We start from the raw sequence: 17,711 nt of genomic DNA, 5'->3' as shown, positions 1-17,711 counted from the left end.
ATATGATGCAAGTAAATAAAACTTACCGCTTCAACCGGCTTATAGCTGGCAAAACCGTCAAACATAGGATCTTTGGCAAGATCGTCCCCTTCGCCCTTAAACATCGCCTCCAGCGCAGCCCCCGATCGCTTGATGATTTGCGAACCCTTCCCTGATGGCGCAGGTCGAGTGGTTGGCCCCGTTGTATTACCACAGGGGGTGAAAGTGTTGCTGGAGAGGCTGGACTCCTCGGGCAAGAGCCACCGCCATCACGTTGACGATGGTGAGCTTGTGATGGCCGAGGCAAGTGACTTGAGCGGCAAGCCTAGCCACCTTGGATCCCCCATCTCGGGCTTGAGTCCTTGGACGCCAGTTGTATCACTTTTTTGGAGGACCAGGAGTAAAGGGAGGAAGCCCTTGCCGAAGAGGATCCTCAAGTGGCACGTCGAAGATATAGAACCATTCACGTTGCCAGGTCTCGCTGTCCTCCTTAGGGGTGCTTGGCAGATACCCAACCCCAGCAATTTGGCACACCTCGGCGCCCCCTACCTCAAAGATGATGTTGTACCGAATACATGGGACCAAGCAGAAGTATTTGTACCACAGGTCAAAGTGGGTTTCACAGCCGAGGAAGGCTTCGCATAAAGCGACGTAGCCGGCTATGTGAAGGATTGAGTGGGGCGTGAGGTGATGGAGTTGGATCCCATAAAACTTCAGGAGACCCCGGAGGAAGGGGTGGATTGGAAAGCCTAGCCCCCGGAGAAGGAAGGGACGAAGCTTACTCGCTCATCACCCTGCGGCGCCGAGAAATTATCATTGAGCAGGTCGCCGTCCAAAGCAACCAAGCCAGGCCGAATCCATCCAAATTCTAGGTCAGGGAGGTATCCCTGGGTAGCAAGATGATTCAGTTGCCCTTGAGCAACCAAACAACTCTTCCACTCTGCTTCAAGGGGACCGGCGGGACGGATAGACGAGCTAGGGATGTTCCCCATTATGTTGAGCTTTCGAAGCAGCAATGGAGGCGAGGAAGGAGACGAGATCCGCGTGAAGGCAATGGAAGGGGTGGAAAGGATGTGAAATCTTTGACGTATTTCCTTTACTTTATATAAAAAAACTTGGTTGTGGGGTAATAGGACGCTTGAGTCTCGCAGCGGTAAATCCGCGTGTTTCCCAGGTGTTGTACCTTACATGCGCACATAGATCTAGACGGGCGTTGATGGTGCCGCTAAAATAGAATTCGGGGCCACCATAACTCTTCTGTCTTTTGATTAGACATATGAACATGAGCGGTGTGTCCGAAGACTATCAGCGGGGACCCATGATTGGTCCTCGGAAGGGTTTGCTTGTCTCATAAGGTATATACCTCGTCGCAAAAAATCTCAAATCTAATTACCTCAGATCGAAAATTAATTCGAAATACTAAAATATCAAGATCATCGAACTCGCCACCGAAGCCGAAGACCGAGAGAATGTTGAGCTTGTGAGAGGTGCCGTAGAAACCCTTGTGAGCGAGAGCATTTCCACGGTTGCTCTTGCTTCGGTGCAAACAGTGGAGGAGGTATGCCACGTCACCTCAGCAAGCAAACCAAAATCCCCCGTGACCCCGACTCCATCCAGCCTGCCTCCCACCCCTCTCCCCCCTCCCCGGTTGCTTCCCCGTCCAACCCCCTGATCTCCAGTCCCCACCTCACCTCCGCCGCCGCCGCGGCGATCTTTCCCGGTTCCCAGGTCAGAGCCGCCTTCCCTACCAAGAATACGCACTGTGTCTGCTAAGTCTTCTTCAACCTATATGATCCGGCTAACTGTTCCTCGCTACTCCACACAGGCGCTCGCGATCCATGGACTCCCGGTCGATCAACCTTCGGGGCTTCGCCGGAAGCGCAGGAAAAAATATCATGCAGGTGCACACCCCCTCCCCCCGCGACCTTAATCGAACCCGTCCCCGGCCGCTCCTGCTCCTCCCTGTCACCGACGCACCCTAGGTCGGAGCCCGACGAGGCGTTTTGCCGGTCGTATGAACGAGTTCTAGTCTCATAGGGTGTTATGTCCTTTTTTTAGCATGGAGTGCTTCATTCCGTTGGAGCTCGTGCTCTAGTACCAGTTGGGCCAATGTGATGCCATGATTTCATCACAAGTTGGTGGAGCAAGTTTGATGTTTACTAACTCCATGTTCTGTTGGTGTTGTTTCACAGGGGATTGGGGGATTCGTTTTCGGCAACGAGGCGTCCGAGTCCAAGGAAGATAGGTAGGCAATTCGGCATGAAATTTGTGTTCAGTCGTGTAATCATACTTTTAGGCTTAAATTGTTGCCTGAAAAACATAGCACCTGATTGACATATGCCACTTTTAGGGAGTGACCCTCTAACTGCATTATGTTGTGCAGCTATGTCGAGAGATTCCTCGATCGCATAAGCAACGGCACCATGCCTGATGATAGGAGGTCTGCCATGACTGAGCTACAGTCCCTCGTGGCGGAGAGCCGTTCGGCTCAGATGTCTTTTGGAGCTATGGGTATCTCATTTCACTTGGGTCCTTGGTATTTGTAGATTCATCTCTATGAGGGACTGACGTGTGATACATTCTTGCTAATTTGCAAAATAGGCTTCCCTGTCCTTCTCAACGTTTTGAAAGAAGACCGTGAGGATGTTGAGCTCGTCAGAGGTGCCCTAGAAACCCTTGTGAGCGCGCTGACTCCTATTGAGACGTCACAGGGACTGAAAACTGAGGTCCAACCGGCATCAATGAACTCTGATTTGCTTTCTCGAGAAACAGACAACATTTCTCTTCTCTTGAGCTTACTGGTGAGTTTACATTCTTTGCTTTTACTGCATGTAACTCGCTTTACCTGCTTCATCTGTCATGATTTATTTCTCCCTCCTGTTTGGTTCAAAGACAGAGGAGGATTTCTATGTGCGATATTACACAATCCAGCTTTTAACAGCGTTACTTACAAACTCGTTGAAAAGGTGCCCAGTAAGTCTTTTTCTGTTGGGATGCATCCACTACACTTTAAACCTTTTTAACTCCTTTTTATCCTTTTGGTGTTTCAGATTACAGGAGGCAATTCTATTAATTCCCCGTGGCATAACAGTTTTAATGGACATGCTTATGGACCGCGAGGTTTAGCACCAACCTCTTTTCTCCTCTTCCTCTAAAGAAGCACACATGCTATCCAGACATATCTATTGTGCTAATATCAGTTTGCTTATCCTAAGTTATCCACGCAGTAGTAGTCTAATGCATGTGGAAACGCTTTATGGTTACAATGTGTGAAATCAGTTAGCAGCATGACTTCGATTTACAACATGAAGTAGAGATGTACAATCATGTTGATTTGGACCCTTATCTGTTCTTCTGAAGGAGTTGATATACGTGCTGTACGAATAAATTATATTATTAGATGTTATTTACTCCAGTAGCACCTCCTCTATCTTAGGCTGCAGTATGGGTTAATCATTTGAAAAAGCTAAAAAATGCAGTTCTTTTGCAAATGCTGAAATTACTTTCTGATGGGTGCAATCCACAAGTCATGCTAAGTTATTGTTGAGTTCCCAGCAATCCAGCATCATCAATTTATAACATATTTTTACTGCTTTGTTTCTTTACTTGCCTGGTTATATAGCTCATATGGGTATCTTTGATGCATGTTGAAGGTCATAAGGAATGAAGCACTATTACTTCTTACTTATCTGACCAGGGATGCAGAGGTTACTCTCTTATATTCTTGGTTGATTTATTATGTTCCAGATATCAATTCGAACATATATGTGTAATACTAAATGACTGGTAATCACCCTTTCAGGAAATTCAAAAAATTGTTGTATTTGAGGGTGCATTTGAGAAGTTGTTTAGCATTATTGGGGAGGAGGGATTTTCTGATGGAGGCGTCGTTGTTCAGGTGATTATCCAGGAACCATATTATATGATCTGATCTGATCCGCTGTGTACCCGAATTGTCTAAAAGTTCTGGTTGTTCAGCTTCCATTTGAAAGCTGTTTTTCAATTTGTATAAAACTTTGTTGGTGCTAATCTGTTCTTTTTTGTTGGAGCAGGATTGCCTTGAACTTTTAAATAATTTAATACGGAACAATGCGTCCAATCAGGTATGTTTCTATCAAACAATTGTTTTGAAGTGTTAGATGGTCATATTTTTCATTGACATTACTTTGTGCTAATATCAGATGCTTTTGAAAGAGACAATGGGCTTTGACCCATTGATATCAATACTAAAGATTAGGAGAGGCAGTGCATTCAATTTTACCCAACAAAAGGTACACCATTATAAAATCACCTATATAGCCTCACAGATAGATTACTCAAACTGACAAGTAGTTCTGTTTGGCCCAAAAAGCCTGTATTAACAATACTTTGCTGAAGTTAAAACTCTTGTCTCTTTTAGACGGTAAATCTTCTCGGTGCCTTACATACTGTCGAACTGCTTTTGATGGGGGGCCCACCGGGTGAAACAGGTAAAGATACTAGCAAGATCACCAATCAAACTGCACTAGCTCAGGTACCCTTTTCTCCCTTTATATCTTTTCTAGTCGACTACCTTATAACATGGAAGTAAGTTTCATCATATGGGCTTTACTAATAAATGACAGAGAAACATTCTTGACCATCTTCTATTATTGGGCGTTGAGAGTCAGTGGGCCCCTGTAGCTCTTCGCTGTACGGTGAGTCCCTTATAACAGTCGAGGTACCATTCAACTATATGTATGATAGTTTTACTAAGTTATGTTGTTGGATGTTCGTACACTGTTCATTTTTTCCAGGCATTGCGGTGTATTGGCAGCTTGGTACTAAGAAATCCTCAAAATCTCGATTCTCTTGCAAGCAAGCAAGTCGGGGAAGAACCTCATGTTCAGCCTGCACTGAATGCGATCTTAGCTATAATCCTGCGAACCTCCGTAGCACAGGAATTTGTTGCTGCTGATTATGTCTTCAAGTGTTTCTGCGAGGTGATCTTTTTCCTGATATTTTTTCTGGTTCAAATAATCATGAACATGTTAGTAAGGAGATAAGGAGACATTAAATGAGGCAATTAGTATTTTTCATCATTTTGATCAGATTTTCAGTTATAACTTCTTAAGTAGAATATTGGCTATTCTTTCTGCTAAATTTTTTGGTCTCCTTTGGTATATCGGTATGTGTAAGCACATAATAACTAGTAGTTTTCTCTTTTTGGAACAGACAAATCCCAATGGCCAGGCATTATTAGCATCAACTATTGCTCCACATCCAAGCCAAGGAACTGCTACCCATGGTGCTTCTAGTGACATGCCATTTGGAAGGTTAGTCTATGGTCCTTCTGTTGCATTTAGTACAATGGGAGCATTATCTTTTGGCTCTAATTATGTTGTAATTTACTGCTGAGATCACCTATACCTACTGTACTAGAGATGGCCATTTCTGTCATCTCCATAACATGTCACTATGGTTGCTGCTGTTTCTGCCACACTTCATGATGCTTTCTGTAGTCTGAATTCTATCACTCATAAAATTGCACCTTCACTTATGTTACCATTGTAATGGCAGTGCACTTCTGCAAGCTCTGGTGTCAAGTGATGTTAATGGAGATATGGAGGTAATGTCTTCTAATACAAACGCACTATTCAACACACCGGATAATAGATCTCTTTAAATTTGGTCCAAATGATTATAAATCAATGCCCTCTGCTGCTAGTTCTTTTGGACATACAAACACCATACATTCTTTCTTTGCTGTTTGACCTTGCTGTCATTCTGCCTCCATTCTTCACTTCAAATTTGATATATGCCTCTTCAGTTTATTTTATGACCAAGAGGCTGGATGCTGTGATCATTGTTCGAGTTGTTTTTCTATTGTATACATATATACGATGTAATCTGAATTGAATTCCTCATTTAGTAGTGTTCTAAGGAAGTCTTATTGTCTAGTTTAGAATGAGAAATTTGATTGTTCGAGATGTCATGTAATCAATATCTGCAGTTTTCCTCTCTCTTATCTGATTTAAAAAATCTGACGATTGATCCTAAAATTTGCAGGCATGTTGCAGAGCATCTAGTGTTCTTACTCACATAATCAAGGACAACTTGCAATGCAAAGATCGCGTATGTTCCCTTGCAACTTTTCATTGTCTGAATTTTACGTGTACAAAGTAGGCTGGAGAACCAACTACCCACTGGCTGAGAATTAATTTTTGTGTAATTCCACTTGTCTGAATTGAACATATTGATGAGATTATCTAACAAATGGCTGACTCTATTATTAATATGATTTTCTTGCATTGATTAACTGTTGAATTACAAGTTCACAACTAACATAAACCAATGCAGCTTCAATGGGTGGCTTTCTAACAACTGAACTTTTCAGGTATTGCAAATTCAGCTTGAAACACCTACGCCATCCTTGGGACGCACCGAGCCTCTCTTGCATCGGATTGTTACGTGTTTATCCTTTGCAGCTTTAGCAGAAGGAGAGAATGACCAAAGCAGTCAATCAGAAGGATCATATATTCAGCCTGTTATTCTCCGGCTACTCATCACATGGCTTGCGGACTGTGCAAATGCTGTAAATTGCCTTTTGGAATCAGCGGTACACCTAAACTACATAATCGAGCTTGCTGCGAATAAACGTTTCACCGGTTGCGTCCGTGGATTAGCTGCTGTTGTTTTAGGTGCTTGTGTCCTCAATAATGCAAGCCGTGAGAAGGGCCGAGATGCCTTTGCTGTTGCAGATGCTATAAGCCAAAAGATTGGCCTTACTACATACTTTTTGAGGTTCGATGAGCTGCGGAAAAGCTTTCTTCACCTACCATCAGGGCAGCAGAACCACAAGCAGCTTTCACGGTCAAGTGCAAACAGTATGTCTGATTTCCAAGAGATTGAAGAGGAGGAAACAAATAAAGGCGATCAACATCCAGTCCTTTCGGAAATTTTTGATTCACAATTCGTTAGTTTACTCAGTAAGCTTGAGACTGATATTAGAGAATGTATAATGGATCTCTTCAGTCGAACAAAGACTGCAACTGCAGTTCTACCTGTTGAGTTGGAGCAGAAGAACGGGGAGGTTGACGGAGAGTATATCAAGCGGTTGAAGTCATTTGTAGAGAGACAGTGCAACGAGATGCAGGTTAGTTTCCTATTCATTACATTAATTCCAAGCAAAGAATTCATCTACCCAAACTAATCCTGCCATTCTCACAAAAAAAGGTTTTTGCACAATTTCTGATAATAGTTTACATGAGCGCCAAGTTGTGTATGAAAAAGAAATATCCTTCCACGTGTAAATACTGAGGTTCTGTTGGTATGATCTTAGCAACAAGTAATTGTTCTTGAATCAGTTTATCGCTTCTATATTATGATGTGGTGAATAGAATTTAAACCATAGAGGCCTGATTGGTTGAAACCTAAGAATACCTAAGCATGGCAAACTTTTTTGGCTAACTTGTAGCCAAGAAAAATGGAGCCACATTCTCAAGCTTAGCTGAAAGATTACTCTATGATGAATGGCCAATGGGCCATGCGGCTAATAAAGTGTGGCAAACCATAGATTGGGCAGTGAATGAAACATGGCCTAGCTTTCTTAGGCAAGCTGTGGCAAACTGTGCTTAATGAATGTTGGGCTAGCTCTGTAATTATCTATGTTTTTAAGGCGGTAAGGCGAGGCAAGGCGCTGGGGGGGCGCCTCACTGCCTAAGCGCTAAGGCATAAGGCAAGGCGACGCCTTAGAGAGTTCTAAGAAGTAGCAGGAGAGGAGGGGGAGGAGGATCTGCTGGAGAGGAGGGGGAGGCGGATCTGCTGGAGAGGAGGGGGAGAAGCAGCCGAAGAGGAGGGGGAGAAGCAGCCGGAGAGGAGGGGGAGAAGTTGCTGGAGAGGAGGGGGAGAAGCAGCCGAAGAGGAGGGGGAGAAGCAGCCGGAGAGGAGGGGGAGAAGTTGCTGGAGAGGAGGGGGAGAAGCTCAGATCCAGCCGCCAGAGGTGGGGTTGGGGGAAAACTGAAACTGGTTAGGGCTCTCTCTCCCCCTGCTAGTAACTGTTGGCGCCCAGACTCTGTTTCCCGCCCTTCTCTTCCCGCCCAGAGCTCTGTTTCCCGCCTGAACTCCCTGCCCTGTCTAAGGCGTCTTCATTTGCCTAAGGCGGGAAGAATGGCGCCTAGGCGGACGCCTTGGACGCCCTATGGACTAAGGCGGACGCCTTAGGTATGCATGTAAGGCAAGGCCGACGCCTTGTAACCTGGGGGCGCCCTGACGCCTAGGCATCGCTTAGGCGACGCCTTAGGGACGCCTTAAAAACAGAGGTAATTATAGCTTGTTCAGTTCTCAATAACAAAATAGGCCAGTATGGTGATCAATCGGCTGCCTGACTCAGTATTGCTGAGCAATAGCTGAAGAAAAAGCTGGTTTCCTGCAAAACTCAATATCACTGCAAACTTTAGTATTGTAGATGTTAATAATTTTTATATAAATTTGGTCAAACTTTACTTAGTTTGACTTCAAACAAATCTTATATGCGGAGTAAAAAGAAACGGAGGGAGTATGAAAATTAATTTCATAATTCATCTAAAAATATTGTTTCATATTGCGAATGTTGGTATTTTTTCATATAAACTTAGTCAAACTTTACTTAGTTTGACTTTGATCAAATTTTATATGCAGACTAAAAAGAAACGGAGGGAGTATGAATGCTTCCCCTCTTTCACAAGCATAAAATATTTCATGTAACATGCTTATATATTCAAGAATATGCAAGTAACCCAGTTGATAAATTTTATCTTGGTACAAAAGGTCATAGATCCTAGTTCATAAGTTGATCAGTTTCGAAGCAACTAGTCGAATCAAGTAAACTGGTTACTGGCAGGTTGTGGTTGCTAGTAGTTTCAAGGACACCGTACTCTACCTGGTACAGAAATACGTAACAATATATTATTTTATTTCATTTTTCAGGACTTGCTAGGCCGAAATGCAATCTTAGCAGAAGATCTAGTGAGAACTGGTGGTGGCAGCACTTCAGATTCTTCTGAGAAACCGAGCAGTGGCCGAGAAAGGGTACAAATTGAAGCCCTCAGACAAGAACTGGAGGGCGCAGCACGGCGAATAGAGGTGCTCAAAACTGAAAAAGCTCAGATCGAGGCCGAAGCTAGCAACCAACGAAATCTTGCAGTAAAACTTGAATCTGATCTCAAGAGCTTGGCAGATGCTTACAACAGTCTTGAGCAGTCCAACTACCGCCTTGATGCAGAGGTGAAAACCTTGAGGCAGGGAGGCAGTGCTCCCTACCCGGACGTAGAAGCAATAAAAGCGCAAGCCAAGGAAGAGGCAGAGAAGGAAAGTGAGGTGGAACTGAACGATCTACTCGTCTGCCTGGGACAGGAGCAAAGTAAGGTTGAGAAGCTGAGTGCACGGCTGGCAGAGCTCGGTGAGGACGTGGACACCCTGCTGCAAGGTATCGGTGATGATGCTGCCTTGCCAGATGACGACGATGATGATGACGACGAGGATGACGACGATGAAAAGTAATGTGTTTCTGCTTCACTTTCATCTATGGTGTAACCTAGCATCATTTATTCAATCATGGTGAGTGATGTGGGCTTGTGATAACAATTGTACAGTGGAATGTTGGTGATGTGTAGACAAAGGTGGCCATTTCATTTCTAAGTTATTTATGGATGCCGAGACTGAACTGCTGACCCACCTTCTAGTTTAATTTGGTTATTTGTTGTAAATTATACCATTTCAAGTAACTTGACCCATCTTTGTTTCCATGGTCTGCACCTAATAATGTAGCCTTTTCAAATGATGGGCCGACTTGATTTAATCAAATTAATAATAAGTCATCTAGACAGACAAGGGAAGAAAACCAGCTCACTGAGAAAGCAAGAAATATAACAGCATTTGTAAATTACTTCAGTTATTAAGTTGACAATCATAAACAGTTGCTCTCGTCGACTATCTACAGTAAATATTTCAAATATCAATCCATGAAGCACCATGGTTCACACACAGAACCTATTGTTACATATAGGCTCAACTATAAAATGGATGTACAAGCCAATTTACAAACCACAGCCCATAGATTTAGCATAAGTACATGATCATGAACTCGCCCCGCTTCTTCTTTTGGCTACTAAGGATTATGAGGCTTCCTTGGCGTTCCCGATCTTCCTTCCGCCGTCTGCAGCCGCTGCTTTAGATGGAACACCTCAACCTGATCAAAAACAGAAAGATCTTGAGTGTTCAGGAACAGAGTTCTTTTGTGTTACAGCTCGCTACACTATGTCAAAAGTGTATGAAGTGTTGGACGATTTTGGGAGACTCTACACATTATTATGACGAATAAGAGTCTGATGCACCTGAAAACCTATGCTGGCTAAGAAGCACCGGAATTTTATTCTAAGTACTCATCCGTCCCATAATATAAGACATTTTTTGACAGTACACCAAGGTCTCAAATACCTGTAGCTGGAACGTCCGCGACTGCTCTCCCGCCAAAACTCTGCGGGTGGAATGCATCTCCTGCAGGAGCAGCAAAACAAACTCAGAACAGAAAAATAAATAAAGGCAGCCAAAATCATCATGCGCCAGGGGATCGTCCTTGCCTTCCGGGTCTCATCCGCGACGGCCTTGAGGAACGCCACTTCCCGCTCGAGGCGCACATTGTCGGCGTGCACAGCGTTAGACAGGCTGTTGGACTCCTCCTGTGCCAGCTCCAAGCCTGCTATCTTCTCCTTGAGCAGCTCAGCCTCCTTTCCCCTGCTGGCCAGCCTCTTCTCCAGCTGCTCCCTACTACTCATGACCAAGGACAGGTTCTTCTCTGCCTGCTCTTTGCTTTCCAGTGCGGCTGCAAGCTGGTCCTCAAGCGCCGCGTTCCTTCTGATCAAGTCTGTTATTTTGGTGTTGTACAGATGGCTGATGTCTGAAGAGCTCCTGGCTATCCTCCTTCCACTTGGTCCTTGGTTGTCAGCATTTTCTTCCTTGAGGGCTACAGTTCTGGCCATGTCAGTCCGAGTATCAGCCCCTGTCCTCTTGCTCCGCTGATCTTTCGGCTGCAAGAAACAACAAGCTATATACATGGCAACAAAATATATGCTTGTCTATTGACTTGGGATGCGCGTCACTTACGGTGCTTGCTGGACATGAAGAACAATCATCGACATCATCGTATTTGTCATCATCGATCAGTTTCTCAAGCTTTTGGGCTAAGCTGCAGTCTTCTACTTGACCATACTTCCTGTGGAGCGAAGTGCCCAGAGCTCCATGCTCCTCCCTAGACGCACGCTCTACTGTAGAGGCGAGACTGTGCCTTGCAACAGAACTATTAGAGTACAAGGGAGCACATTTGTTGAGATGGCCGGCGAGCTCTTTGGTGCTTGGAGAATATTCATACAGCAATGGGTCTACATCTGGGGCAGACCGCCAGCTATAAGAATGGTCGTTTTGCAGCACCACTAATACTTCAACCTACAGATAACGAGACATGTTCAGTGATGCATCTCAATTTGACATCAAAACTCTTACATTGAAATGTTTCAGTACAGGCAATTGATATATTGACGAGACAATTACACATAATTCAAAAATTAGAAAGTAAAGTGCCAAATATACTCAAGGGATTTGAGAGAGAGAGAAAAATATGTTATGAAGAAAATGTCAGCACTACAACGCTGATAAAGTTGCCCGTTGAAGGTCTTTATATCACGAGAAGTGCACACTGCCATAATATTTGTTCAAAATGGGAACGCAACTCGCCAAAGTGACACAAGAAAATGCTCGATGGTAAAAGTTTCACCTTGTCGGATGGATCTTTTTTGTTTCCTCCAAAAGCAACAAGAACGATCTTGTCCCTGTGGTACAAAGGAACCATGCTGAAACCCTGCATGAATCGTCTTTTGCTTGGTTAACAACCAGATAAAATGAGATAATTTGATAACTAGTTGGCCTGTGGAAGTATTATACACAACAGCTGCACTTTGTACATGGTTTTGTTTCTGCAAGAAGTTTTGCTCTTGACATAAATATTTCAACTATTGTGAGCGAGAAGTCCAGAACACAAACATGAATATCATTTCTGTACTTTAGTGTTGCTTCCTTAGAACACAATCGGAGTTGCATTTTAGTACCATCATAAGAGAGGCAAGCATATATCTAGTGGCTTACTTTCTTTGTAGTAATCGAGGAACTAGGCGGTACTGCACGAACAGTCCACTTCGATTCTAGAACATCAAAAACCCAGGTTTCCGCTTGTCCTGAGAATTTGATTTCTTGTTAGAAGTTCCCACATGACCTGGACAAGGCATTCTTCTAAAAATGCATGCTGTGCACATATGAACCAGAATCTATCTACTCATCTTTCAAATGTTAGGCATAAAGTGAGAGCTTAAAACATACGTTTCTTCTTGCTTCCACCACCAGTAATGTACCACTTAGTTCCACATAGAGCTCCACTACAATCTGCTCGAGGCGATGGGTGAGGACCATTTGTCTTCACCCTTGACCATACCATCTGACAAGAAGATAGATGCTTAAGTAACCATTAACATGCATCATACCGAGTGACATAATTGGTGATGTAATCAAGTAACCTCACGAAACTTACTGTCTCAAAATCTAAAGAAAATAGATCATTCAAGGTCTTGGATTTTGAGTGGCCTCCAAATATTAAAAGGACCCTATCATCATACAATGCAGCAACATGATTGGATCTAGGAGAAGGTCCGGAGCCTCTGCAACAAGCAGCATACAAGAATGCATGTTAAATTCAAATAAAGATTCTAAAACTAGAATGCTTCTTGATGAAGAGTATTAGGCAGTGAAAGATTATCAGTGATTATAACTAATTTACATCCTAAAATGTAACCATGAAGCAAATTTGAATAAGAAATTCCACTCCACAGGATTCTTCGGAATTCAGAGGGATGACTTACTTATAGTTCAAAGGAAGCCATGTCGATGACTTGAGATCGAACATGTGAAGATCATGTCGCTTCTTTCCTTTCGCGTCCTCACCACCAAAAAGTATCAACGTAGCGCCTGCTCTGGTCACTGTGTGGCCACTTCGAGCTGCCTAAAATCCGAACCACAAACAAACTCTGTCAGGTCAAATGAATATTTAACTGCAGCATAGCACTCAATACTTAATAACTTACAGGGATATCACCCTTGGCTTCCATCAGTGACCAAATCTCCGTTTCGGTATTGAAAGACCAAACTGCGGCAAACAAAGGTTGTGTAATCTATCGGGCAGAGGAGGTTAGTATCATATAAATCCAAGGGCTTTGGAAGTGTGAGAACCTGATAAACGATCAGTAGCAGGCTCACTTCTGCCTCCAACAAGAATAACGCTATTCCCCCACGAAACCTGTACATCAAAAGGATCAAGCTTAGCTATTTCTCTATCAAGCCACATTCATGTATTTGTTCAGTTGTCAGGTCCACTGCAAAAAGCGGCCCAAAGGAAAAATAATTATAAGATGACTAGTAGACAGTTAACTTGATAAAGCTAATTTGTATTAAGAATTAGATAGTGAGAATTGCAACAATAGTGAGCTACAAGAGGTATACCATGCAATGACCTTTGCAGGCTGGCAACTTGGAAGTAGATCGAATTGGCGATGGAAGAACTTTCGGGGTGGTAGAATCCCATGTAAGCTTCTCCAGATTCAACATCTGATGAATATAAAGGTATAATCATAATGTCAACCGCCAAATAACATGATACTCCCTCCGTTTACAAATATAAGATGTTCTAATTTTTGTGTGAATCAGATGTATATAGACACCTTTTAGTGTGTTTGTTCACTCCTTTCATTCCGTATGTAGTCCATATTGAAATATCTAAAACATCTTATATTTGTGAACAAAGAGAGTATTTCCTAGTAGGGAGTCCATAACAACACATAAAACTGCAATTACCTTTGTATCATCCAACAACTGGTGGCCAGAATCACCACCAAAAACTACCATCTTGCTGCCTACAATGGCTGCCGCATGCTGTTGCACATACATATCGACATTCTGATGAGGGCTGTGAACTTGATCAGAGTTAAGAGTTCATAGTTTAGGTTGTTGCTTACAGAGAAACGAGGAGCAGGTTTGTCGCCCTCTGTGGGCAACACCGCCCAATTCTCCGAGCTATCCAATGCACGGGCATCGAGATCAAATGAATCAGAAGAGCAGCGGTAAGCAAGGTCATCTGCACGGCCACTCACCGATGCTGTGATCGGGTCACCGCCCTGAAACAAACCAATGTGTGCTTATAATCCAGATGTGCCACAAATATACCAAAACTAACAATAGATACAAGTACTTCAGGCACAGATGCACTCACATTTGACAGGCTGACGTGCCCCCCAGGGCTCCTAGAGCCGTGCAAAGGATCACTCTTGTGGCCCTTGGACCTGCATAAGTCTTGAGATCATCACTCTCGGCTTTCCTTTGCGAGAGAATCATCTCTAGTTATTCTTGAAGAAGGTACAGCCATGAAAGATAAAAGAGCAAGAGAATAACAAGAAGCTAAATACGATTAATTATAGCAAGAATATTCAGACCTCAAATGTGAAATTTGATTTCAGCAAGTTCAGGAACTACTAGACAGGGTGCATAGGCTAACCGCACATTACAAATACATGTGGCTCCTTAAATTTAAATTTGCAATTCTCCAAGTTTTATCATGAAATTCCATTTCACCAAAAAATTTCATTAGATCACATGTCACCAAATTTTATCATTAAGTACGACGATAGGACATTTCACTTTCTTTCACAATATTTCTAATCATGACTCGACCACCATGAAAGGGAATTGCTCACTCCCCTCAGCCACGTTTTCGCTTATGCTTAGTGAAGCGAGGATTTCATTCGAAGTAAGCACCATCTTCAAAACTTCTCGGGATCCGGAGTTTTTGGATTAAAAGGTACATTTCACCAAATTTAGTTATTAGATTATATTTCACCAAAAGAATCATTAGATTTTCACCATTTCCTCATCGTTTGCACAATAAAGTTACCATTGGATTTACATTTCACAAAATTATATCAGCACTGGTTGTCTGAACATGGTACAGTCCATTAAAAGAAAGAAAGAAGCCTCTCACCAGAAACCATCACTCGAGTACCATATGCAAACCCAGTGTTTATTAAATCAACCAAAATGGGCAATTGGTACTGAATCGAATAAGGCCCAGGAGATTAATAATTGCCAAAATGAGAGGTGTACCTTCCAATCTTCATTCGGCGGCGCGAGAAAGCAAACATGTTTGGCTTCCTATTTCTCCCAAATTCGTCCTAGAAGCAGACCGCCGGGCCGCACATTATATCCCCTGTCACCTGCTGGCAAGTCAATGCAAGAAATCAGTTAAAAAAATGGTGGCAAATGGGGATTTGGTGGAGTGGGTGGGCTTGCGCACACCAAATCGTGGCGGAAATCAGGGGAACGAGGCGACACACGAGACCAAGAAGGAAAAATAAAGAAATAATCGGGCAATTATTTCCCTTGGGGGTAAATTTGCCTCGTCTTGGGATTTCGAGCAAGAAAAACAAATCATCGAAGGAATGGGGTGAAAATCATCCACGCAACAGTGAAAAAATTGGTCAGGAAGAGAAGAAGAATCAAGGGACACCAGCTCTTGTTTCGGGGGGAATGACCAAGAACAGCCACATTCCTTCCTTTTTTTTTACCTCCGAAGAAGAAGAAGATGCATTGCTGTTGCATATACTAGATCAAAGAGAGATGGAGAGGGATTCATCAGAAAAGAAGAACGAATTCGCTCAACCGAACGGACGCTCACCAAGGGAGAAGGGAGAACAGGAGAAGTGCTGCACGAGCTACCTCTGCGGGAGGAACAGGAAGCAAAAAATCTGCAGCGGAGCGAGAGGATCCACTGACACTGGCACTGGCGATGGCGCTGGCGTGGTGGAAGGGAAGGGGAGAGGAAACGGGCCGGGGGAAGCAGCCGAAGCTGGTCCTGCGCGCTCGGGACTACGGCCGCGGACCGTGACAGTGAGAACTGGAAAGGTTGATCCGTAGCGGCCGGCAGTGGCAGCAGAGCTTTTCAGCTCACTGATTTCACCATGCCCTTTTGGACCGCCTCGCCTGCAGGAAGGATCTCCGTGGAAATCTCGTGGGATCCGTAACCTGTCTCGTCCTAAATGCTGCTAATTAAATGTTGCGCTGGCTGCCTACACGCTCCAAACACACGTCATTCCGTTTTCACGCTTACAACTTGCGCTCTTAAAAATACACTACTACTCCCACCGTTTTTAAATATAAGTCTTTTTTAAGATTCCAATATGAACTACATACGGATGTAATTTATATGAGTCAGATTTGCTGAAACATGGATATTTTTATTAATAATATCAGAACTGAACTAAAAATACGTGTAATTTATTGTATATGAAGATGAAAAATGCATATCTTAGTGAATATATTTAGCATAGCAAAATGAAATATAGCCGCAAAACATTTATTGAATATATTTAGCATAGAAAAATGAAGATGGCTAAATATTTTCTCTAAGGTAAATGAGGTGGGCTCTTTAGAGCATCTCTAGCCGTTGGCCCCCCAGGGGGCGCCTAAAATCGCCGCCTGGGGGTGACCCGGCGAAAAAAAGGGCCTGGGGGCGAGTTGGCCCCCAGCCGCCGCCCCCAGGGCCGGCCCCAGGCGCGAGAAAAAAATTGCGTAGCAAATTTACGCAAAGTTCGGCTAAAACACACCAAATTTCGGCAAACTTGGGCTTATATTCGCGGATTTAAGTCGAGTAGTCGCCATCACATATAAAAACTAATAAAAAAACTTGCTGAAGGCCGAGAAGTCGCCGTCGTCGCCGCCATCGTCGGCCTTCTCCTCCTTGACTCGGGCGCCCCTGCCGGACCCCTCCCCGGCTGGTGGCGGCGGCGGCGCGTCGTCGTCGTCGTCGCTGTCGTCGATGATGACGACTTCTCCTTCGTCGCGGCCTCGGCGGCGCTGCTCGAAGCGCCGCAGGGCGGCGCGCTGGCGCTCCGTCGCCATCTTGATGGAGTCCTGGCGTGCCCATTCAAGGGCCGCGTCGTCGTCGAGCTCGACCTTGCCGTGCTCCGTCTTCACCGGCGCAAGCCCCGGCTCCGTCTTCACCGGCGCGAGCCCCTGCTCCGTCTTTGGTTTGACGAAGCGCGGAGGAGGAGCCGATGAGGAGGCGCGCCGGCCGCCCTCGTTGATGACGATGCCGGCGCTGCGAGTGCGCCGACCGAGCGGCGTCTCCGCCGCGGGCTCGGCCTTGACGCCGAGCAGCGTCGGAGTGCCGGAGGAGTGGGAGGAGGAGCGGGAGGAGGAAGAGGAGGAGGACGCGCCGAACCTCCTTGGCGCCCATTGCCCGTCGCGTCGGCGGTGCGCCGGGGCGGCCGCCCTCGCCGTGGGGTACGCCAACGGCGGGTTGTTGCCGCCCTCGAGGTGCGTCAGCACGCCCTCAAGTGTGCGGCCGGGGGCGCCCCACCACAGGTGGCGCCCCTCGCTGTTCTTCACGCCGCCGACCACCGGCGCCCCGTTGGTGGACGCCAGCCGCTGCTGCTGGCGGCGCTCGAAGTACGCCGCCCAAGCCGCGTGGTTGTCGGCGGCGTACTGGGGGAGGGAGAGCTCGGCGTCGGTGAGGGAGGCACGCACGATCTCGACCTCGTCGGCGAAGTAGGATGGTTTGGCCACGGCGTCGGGCAACGGGGGAATGGGCACTCCCCCATTGCTGAGCCTCCAGCCCGTCGGCCCGGCGCGCATGTCCGGCGGCG

At 45.1% G+C, this 17,711-nt stretch overlaps 2 protein-coding genes across 4 annotated transcripts; one reads left to right on the top strand and one right to left on the bottom strand.

Annotated features, from left to right (window-relative positions):
* Positions 1 to 1,442: 1,442 nt before the first annotated feature.
* LOC109733049 (golgin candidate 6) lies at positions 1,443 to 9,640 on the top strand. Its single transcript, XM_020292248.4, has 19 exons — positions 1,443 to 1,707; positions 1,805 to 1,880; positions 2,172 to 2,224; positions 2,363 to 2,490; positions 2,581 to 2,780; positions 2,872 to 2,945; positions 3,030 to 3,099; positions 3,633 to 3,686; positions 3,782 to 3,877; positions 4,032 to 4,082; positions 4,161 to 4,250; positions 4,379 to 4,492; positions 4,584 to 4,655; positions 4,755 to 4,940; positions 5,173 to 5,273; positions 5,518 to 5,566; positions 6,007 to 6,072; positions 6,335 to 7,093; positions 8,905 to 9,640. The coding sequence occupies exons 2-19, from the start codon at positions 1,818 to 1,820 to the stop codon at positions 9,475 to 9,477; spliced, it is 2,799 nt and encodes a 932-aa protein (XP_020147837.1). The 5' UTR covers positions 1,443 to 1,707; positions 1,805 to 1,817; the 3' UTR covers positions 9,478 to 9,640.
* Positions 9,641 to 9,826: 186 nt separating this feature from the next.
* LOC109733050 (uncharacterized) lies at positions 9,827 to 16,127 on the bottom strand. Of its 3 annotated transcripts, none has more exons than XM_020292250.4 (17): positions 15,743 to 16,127; positions 15,172 to 15,281; positions 14,285 to 14,354; positions 14,031 to 14,189; positions 13,870 to 13,947; positions 13,519 to 13,623; positions 13,249 to 13,315; positions 13,104 to 13,165; positions 12,882 to 13,021; positions 12,554 to 12,680; positions 12,346 to 12,460; positions 12,115 to 12,203; positions 11,747 to 11,830; positions 11,080 to 11,418; positions 10,557 to 11,003; positions 10,414 to 10,473; positions 9,827 to 10,165 (listed from the first exon to the last, which is right to left on the bottom strand). In XM_020292250.4, the coding sequence occupies exons 2-17, from the start codon at positions 15,207 to 15,209 to the stop codon at positions 10,085 to 10,087; spliced, it is 2,061 nt and encodes a 686-aa protein (XP_020147839.1). In that variant the 5' UTR covers positions 15,210 to 15,281; positions 15,743 to 16,127; the 3' UTR covers positions 9,827 to 10,084. The 3 variants fall into 3 exon arrangements, with proteins under 3 accessions (XP_020147839.1, XP_020147838.1, XP_020147840.1); XM_020292249.4 differs by having other exon boundaries at positions 15,172 to 15,284; positions 15,743 to 16,086; XM_020292251.4 differs by having other exon boundaries at positions 15,172 to 15,284; positions 15,784 to 16,086.
* Positions 16,128 to 17,711: the final 1,584 nt, after the last annotated feature.

The sequence above is a fragment of the Aegilops tauschii genome, chromosome 5 (assembly GCF_002575655.3).
Source record: "Aegilops tauschii subsp. strangulata cultivar AL8/78 chromosome 5, Aet v6.0, whole genome shotgun sequence".
Lineage (NCBI taxonomy): Eukaryota > Viridiplantae > Streptophyta > Magnoliopsida > Poales > Poaceae > Aegilops > Aegilops tauschii.
This window is presented reverse-complemented; position numbering and strand designations above follow the sequence as displayed.

Bases quoted from the DNA above. Each gene is read 5' to 3' on its own strand.
- LOC109733049 (XM_020292248.4), top strand. From the start codon at position 1,818: ATGGACTCCCGGTCGATCAACCTTCGGGGCTTCGCCGGAAGCGCAGGA. The intron at 1,881-2,171 runs GTGCACACCCCC...GTTGTTTCACAG, and splicing joins CAGGAAAAAATATCATGCAG to GGGATTGGGGGATTCGTTTT. The intron at 2,225-2,362 runs GTAGGCAATTCG...TATGTTGTGCAG, and splicing joins TCCGAGTCCAAGGAAGATAG to CTATGTCGAGAGATTCCTCG.
- LOC109733050 (XM_020292250.4), bottom strand. From the start codon at position 15,209: ATGTTTGCTTTCTCGCGCCGCCGAATGAAGATTGGAAG. The intron at 13,166-13,248 runs GTTCTCACACTT...TGTTTGCCGCAG, and splicing joins TGCTACTGATCGTTTATCAG to TTTGGTCTTTCAATACCGAA. The intron at 13,022-13,103 runs GTAAGTTATTAA...TTCGGATTTTAG, and splicing joins AAGCCAAGGGTGATATCCCT to GCAGCTCGAAGTGGCCACAC.